Source organism: Musa acuminata, chromosome BXJ2-3 (assembly GCF_036884655.1).
Source record: "Musa acuminata AAA Group cultivar baxijiao chromosome BXJ2-3, Cavendish_Baxijiao_AAA, whole genome shotgun sequence".
Lineage (NCBI taxonomy): Eukaryota > Viridiplantae > Streptophyta > Magnoliopsida > Zingiberales > Musaceae > Musa > Musa acuminata.
The window spans coordinates 29251691-29258410 of NC_088340.1; the positions used below are offsets into that span (position 1 = coordinate 29251691).

At 40.3% G+C, this 6720-nt stretch overlaps 1 protein-coding gene across 2 annotated transcripts; it reads left to right on the top strand.

Annotated features, from left to right (window-relative positions):
- The first annotated feature begins 1543 nt into the window (after positions 1-1543).
- LOC135584629 (uncharacterized) lies at positions 1544-6294 on the top strand. Of its 2 annotated transcripts, none has more exons than XM_065099616.1 (6): positions 1544-1782; positions 4397-4490; positions 5062-5238; positions 5319-5417; positions 5504-5749; positions 5844-6294. In XM_065099616.1, the coding sequence occupies exons 2-6, from the start codon at positions 4428-4430 to the stop codon at positions 6114-6116; spliced, it is 858 nt and encodes a 285-aa protein (XP_064955688.1). In that variant the 5' UTR covers positions 1544-1782; positions 4397-4427; the 3' UTR covers positions 6117-6294. The 2 variants fall into 2 exon arrangements, with proteins under 2 accessions (XP_064955688.1, XP_064955687.1); XM_065099615.1 differs by having other exon boundaries at positions 1545-1782; positions 4392-4490.
- Positions 6295-6720: the final 426 nt, after the last annotated feature.

Below are 6720 nucleotides of genomic sequence, written 5' to 3' on the forward strand. Positions count from 1 at the left end.
GCAAACTGTGTTTAGACGCAAACTGCGCTTAGACGCAAAACTGCGCTTAGACGCAAACTGCACTGTGATTCTGCTTTTATATCGAAATCATTTTTTATCGGACGAACGCAGCTTTAGCTTTTAAATTGCTGTAAGATTTCCGCTGCACTAATTCACCCCCCCCCCCTCTTAGTGCTCTCGATCCTAACAATATACCCGAGACACCTAATTCAAAAATACCCGACCCATAGGATGAGATCCCAAATGCTCTCGTGCTGAAAAAACCAAATGACGCACTTCGAATGCAAGAACCTCAAAGCACGCCTTCCGAGGTGACAAATGATAGGAAATATATAATTAGCCAATCATCGCCCATCATGCCAATGCCATGTAAGGCTCGTGGGAGGGAAAAGGCCTATACGACTTGACACTTGCTTGCTTGCATAGATAAGAGTCCAAGAGATAACTCAGGTTAGTTATCAAATTGCCTCCCTATAGAATATTCATGAAAATATTCCTAAGAATCTAGGGATAATTCAAGTTATTTACCAAATTACCTCCCCTTACAAAATATGTAACCGCTTAGGAGTCGAAGGGATAGCTCAGGATGGTTACGAACTACCTCCCCTATAGAATAGTCGTAGAAATATTTTCGGGAGTGCAGGAGGCAACTCGGATTGGTTACAATTTATCTCTCCTATAGAATCTTTATGGGATATTTTGTCTCCTCAAGGTCAGGTATAAAAATACACCCTCAACTTCGGATGAGGTGGGAGTTAAAGCAAAAAGAAGTGGTTCATGGTACTAGTTTAAGTGTCGGAGGGATTGACTCGAGAAGCTCCTCTCGACTCTGGTCTTTAAATAAGTAACGACTCAAGAGAATACGCTCTCCACTTCAAACGACTCTGCGCATACAGTCTAAGGCCACGTCGTGTTGACAAAGACATCAGCGATATTTTTTCGAGAGTTCTATCATGTTATATCATGATGTTAATATTTGAATTAATTTTGATCTTTAGTTTTATTATTCTATCTCAATATTACTTAATTTTTTTCTAATATTACATAAATGATTAAAATAACTTTCCTTTTGAATAGGAACAGAAACCAAATATCTATGCATTTGCAGAGTTGCTGTGTCCTAAATTGCTTCGCAAACCCCATGTTTTATATGGTGGCTATATCACAGGCTTTAGGCATGTTTCCGGGCATGTGAGAGACAGAGAAGATTGTGGATCTTGAATACTTATGTATTCGCCCCATGCGACGCACGCTACTTTGCACCTTTGTTGACTCACGGAAATATGGCATCCATCTCCGTCTCCCTCACTAATCTCTGAAATATTCCTGAACACAGACACAGACGTATTCTGGACTTGGGGCCAAAACTTCACTGACAAAGTACGTACGATCCATTCGTCAGAAACGCCAGCTTGACTTGACGGTGCCATGTCACTCTACTGTCACCCCAGCATTGCGAAACACAATAGCTTCTCTACGCGACCTTTGGACACGTCATATTAAACTACGCCACATATGCTTTGGGTTAGCTCCAAATGACGCAGAAAAATTGATCGCATACTGAGTGGTCGACTCGTCGAGTCGTCTACACGCTTCTGCGAAGCTTTTCGCCTGCATTTTGTTTGGGTTGGGACTCCACCCGATCGTCGTCAGCTAATGAGCTGCAAAAGAGGCGAGGCCGCATCTTATGTCTGCTGCTCCATTCGAAGTCGTTGATGCGGAGCAGTTCGCCGACCGACTCTCCCCCTAAAGCCAAAGAAATCGCTCTCTCTCGTTCACCAGGTATGGATTCTTTCTGTTCCTTTTTTCTTTGTCGGCACGCCTATTGCTTGCTAATACCGGAGTGCTTCGCCTGGAACTCATCTGAAAAAGGTTGTTTGTTTCTCTTGATTGCCGCTATGTTGATCATGGTACTCGTTTCAGACTTTTAGTTCTAGTAGGGTTTTGCGATTTGGGGGAGAGATCTGATCCGTTGGTTTCTTGATTTCGTTTGCAGTCGCATGATTTCTAGATGCATTTTCTTCTCTTAACTATTGTTCGATTCTCCTGTATATGTGATCGGAGGAAGTGGTTTTATTTGATTTTGTGATACTCCCCGTACCTGTTGTCTATCTGCTTCCATCTGAGGATTTCTGGGTGATGAGGGAATCTTTTAATGATCTAAAACGGTCAACATTCTCTGGCTAGGAGGCACCCAATGCTTGGTTAGATCTATTTCTCGCATCTTATTCCTCACCGTGCCGTTTACTGTTCCACAATCATAGGCTTCCTGAGGTGCTGTCACCTCATACGAAGAGATGATCACTTCTCTTCGGAGTAATTGCTGAGATAAATTAAACCAGAAAGGTGAGTGAAATCAGTCATCCGAGTTTCCACTTTGTGATTTCTTGGTTCATAGCCTCAACTAATCCCCGTCCTCTATGGCTTAGCTTGCTGAATTGGATTGTTCTTCCTCTTAGAAACCTCTTTGACACAGGCAAGTAAAATATTATGTAAACTAGATTTATAGTTGTTTATTCTGTATTTGGTGTTACTGGGAAGTGACAAAGCTTTTAGGCTGGAGGATACTTTAAATGCTGTTTGTCTATGGGGACCCAAAACTATAGTTGGAAAAGGAAGCTCCAAACTACTGAGAAGATATTTTGAGATGTATGAGATGATGGTATGGTCCGGTAGCACATCAATCATTGTTATCTGGAATCATAGGCTCTGATAGTCACAACATGGGGTTTTCTAGGCTGTATGTGCATGCTCATCGTAGGTCATAGGTCCATCACTACAGGATAGAACATTTTCCGCTGATGAACTAAGCCCATTGCTTTGAACTTCTCGTGACGTCAATTACTTGACCGATTACCCATAGTAGTTCGCTTGATATTTGCATGCTTATGGCCTGTTTAAATGTGTCAGAAATGTGTGCTCATGTTCTAAGACCATTTTCTCATTGTTACTAGAACTGACTAGAAAATCATTCATTGGAATGGCTCATAGGACAATCCAAGAATTTGTATTTGCTAAAGATGAATAGCCTATTTTGTACACCTGCCACCAGACTGCACTTGAATAGTAAAACTCCTGTTAAATCTTCAGTTGTGAGCATTAAAAAAATTTGTTGTTCTCTTCCACTCTCATCCAGCTTTCTGTTTAAGAAAATCTTACTTTTAGCATAGCATTTCTAAGACAAATGCACAAGTGGAATATATAGGCTCCATGAACAATTGCTGTTGAGTTTAGCTGTCTTCTTCTAATCTGTATTCCAGTATGAATTTTCAAAGTGGTCTTCGTTTTGTATCTTTTTGGACCTCTAAACTTGGATCATCTTTGGTAGTTGGACATTCTATGTGATTATAAACTGATATTGTTGATGCATCTGAACATATTCTGCGCTACGGGCTCGCCTAAGTGCTCGCTCGAGCTTAGTGAGATGTTGACAAATATTAAAATTAAAAATATAAATAATGAAGGATAAGAGTGAGAAGGAGGGAGGAGGAGGAAGGAGAAGAGGGTCGTCGGGGTCCGAGAAGAGTCGTCGGTTGGGAGGGGTGCTATTGTGGAGAAGGCAACCATAGAGAAGGAGAAAAAGAAAGGGTTTACCGAGAGGAAAGGAAAAGGGAAGGAGAGAGAAGGAGAAGAGGGAGGAGGGAGAATGGTGTTGTCGGGGTCCTAGGAGGCTCAACTAGGATAGGGGAGTGTCGGGGATGGCAAGGGGAGGTGGCCTATTACGGAGGCTCAACCATCAAAGGATAATGGAGGAGGGAGAGGAGAAGAGGGAGAGCAAGGTGGGGAGGAGAGAGAGTCACCATGAGGATGTTGTTCGCCAGTTCGTCGATCGTTGGAGTGTCACCTTTGCTGCAAGAGGAAGCCATTCGTCATTGCTAGCGCTAGGTCACCCAGATAGGAGGTCAGGGATGGTCTCACATCCAAGGGAGGGGTGGTGGGGGTAAGCTATCAGTCATTTAGTTAAACCGAACCAGCATCATTGGGTTCAATTAGATTGAACCAGGATTAGTTCAAGCATGTGCTTGAACTAATCCTGAACCTTTTGACAGTGATGGTTTATTCTTGTTGTAACTGCGGTTATTGTTAATGCATCTGAATCTTTTCTGAAGGTATATATATTTCACCCTTTTCGTAAAACAATGTCACTTGTTGAATTAGACTATGACCATTAAAAAATTTATTATTCCTTCAATCTCATTAAAAAATTTATTATTCCTTCAATCTCTTTCTGTGACTTAATCTGTGGCGTAGGATCCATTTACAATTAAGAGATCCATTGTGGATGGATATTTTAATTTCTTTTTGGGTTGAGATTGATGTGTTTTTTCTGTAATAGCATGAATGATGCAAGTTCTGTTTTATTAACCTGATAATAACATACGTGTTATCAGCATAGGTTGGACTTGGTTCTGGACTACCTCTTGATCATGTTCAGAAGGAAGCATAGCTCTAATGATGACCAGGATCATGCTGCTCCACAAGAAGAAAAGGTAATGAGTGAATTCAGCTTTAAAGAAGCAAAGATCCAAAGATCGGATATGTCATTTGTGTTTATTCTTAAACTCTGAAAATCCAGTCTTTTATTTAGTTTTCACTAAATTTATTTTTTAGATAAATAATGCTGAATTGTGTGATCATATTAGTATGTTTTGCATGATAAATTGCAACACTAGCTATGGGTTCCCAACAATATGTAATTTTGTCATTTTTGTTCCTATTTGGCATCTTAATTTCAAAATTTTGTTATTTAGATCCCTCTGGATTGTAACATGTTCCATGCCAATAATTTTTCATATGAAGATTTTAAAGAGGTTTTCGTCAAGATGTCTTATATGATAATGCAGTCGGTAGTCTAGTACTAAATAACATATATTTCTCGCATATGTATGCAAAATGTTAGCTTGCAATTCCATTGTGCCATTTTCAAAATGGATCTGCGACACATTAATCTGGTCCAAGATCAAAAGAGCTTAATCTAGATAGGGAAGTCAAGTCATAGACAACTTTAGTAGGTTGTTTTCCTTCTCTATATATATTTTGTTGTAATTGTTCAACAAACAGGTCAAAGAGCTCAGAGCTGCTATTGGACCCTTATCCGGACATAGCTTAATGTTCAGCGACGATGCATGCCTGCGGAGATACCTGGTAGCTCGGAACTGGAACATTGATAAGTCAAAGAAAATGTTACAAGAGACACTTAAGTGGAGAGCGACTTATAAGCCAGAGGAAATTCGTTGGGTGAGCTCAATTTAGGTGGTTGATTTTGAATGTCCGCAAAATTACAGCCATGTTTTACCCTATTATTTGGTTTGTTTCAGCATGAAGTTGCAGTCGAAGGCGAAACCGGTAAGGTGTATAGAGCAGATTTTCAAGATCGCGAGGGGAGATCTGTTCTTGTGCTGAGACCAGGGAAACAGGTTTGGCAATGATCGTTTCATTTTCTCAGAAATCATCATGTTATTCAGCATCGAGAATGGAGACGATAACCATTGAGATGTTGCAGAACACATCGTCGCATGACAACCAACTCAGGCATCTGGTGTATCTCCTAGAAAATGCCATTATCAATTTACCCGATGGCCAAGAGCAAATGATCTGGCTGATAGACTTCACAGGATGGTCACTAAGCAACTCAGTGCCCATCAAGACTGCTCGAGAGACGGCAAACATCTTGCAGAGTCACTATCCTGAGAGGCTTGCAGCTGCATTCCTTTACAATCCTCCAAGAATTTTTGAATCATTCTGGAAGGTATGAGCCTTTCCTCCTTGTTTCGTCAAATATGAAGGAAAAACTGTGATTTAATTTGTAAGATGCTGATGGTGCTCCATTTTTTCACATGCAGATAGTTAAGTATTTCTTGGACCCGAAAACCTTTCAGAAGGTGAAGTTCGTATACCCAAAGAACGAAGAGAGCATGGGAGTAATGCATAAGAACTTTGATCCGGAGATACTACCCGAGGAATTTGGAGGAAAGAGCAAGGTACAATATGACCATGATGAGTTCTCAAAATTGATGTCAAAGGATGATGTTAAGACTGCGAGCTTTTGGAAACCGGACGAGAAGACCACCTTGGTTGCACCGGAACCTGCACATTTTGTTGCCCAAGCAAGTTGACCAAACCATTAGCTTGTAGAACCAAGTTGAGCGAACTATTCAATCCGCCTGACATTGTTGTTATGAACTAAGGTCTCTCTTCTTCTCTACTCGTTTTAGGATCTCCACTAAATAAAGCACTTAGCGTTTCTGGATTTCATTTCGTCAATGGAATAAGAATGAGAAAGTGGTTTTTCTCTTTTTCTTCTTCTTCTTTAATCTTTATCGGGGTCTCAAAGCTACATTCCGATTTTTATTCGCTAGTAATCAAGTAAAATTATTCAGTCAATTTCTTATAAATATTATCCCATATTTGTCAATATCAGAGGGGACAAAATTTCAGTGAAGAGACTTTAACAGTAAGTTCGTGCCTAAAGAATCGAAGCTAAAAGTTGGAGAACCCCAATAAGTGTGCTATATGATTTACGAGTCATCAGGATGGCTTTTAACGATTGCTTCGTTGAAGATCGTCAGGTTTTGTGGTGGGATATAACTAATTAACTAGTAAATAACAAAGACTTTTGGACCATCATTGTTTTTTAAGCTCGGAACTTTAATTTGAAAAATATTTATGTATAAAAATCGCTTGCAAAATGTGTTACCTCACGATAGAGGACACGAAAAG

What these genes read in the sequence shown, in the direction of transcription:
- LOC135584629 (XM_065099616.1), top strand. Translation starts at nt 4,428, where the DNA reads ATGTTCAGAAGGAAGCATAGCTCTAATGATGACCAGGATCATGCTGCT. An exon ending in CTGCTCCACAAGAAGAAAAG is followed by an intron (nt 4,491 to 5,061) that starts GTAATGAGTGAA and finishes TTCAACAAACAG; the next exon opens with GTCAAAGAGCTCAGAGCTGC. An exon ending in AGCCAGAGGAAATTCGTTGG is followed by an intron (nt 5,239 to 5,318) that starts GTGAGCTCAATT and finishes GGTTTGTTTCAG; the next exon opens with CATGAAGTTGCAGTCGAAGG.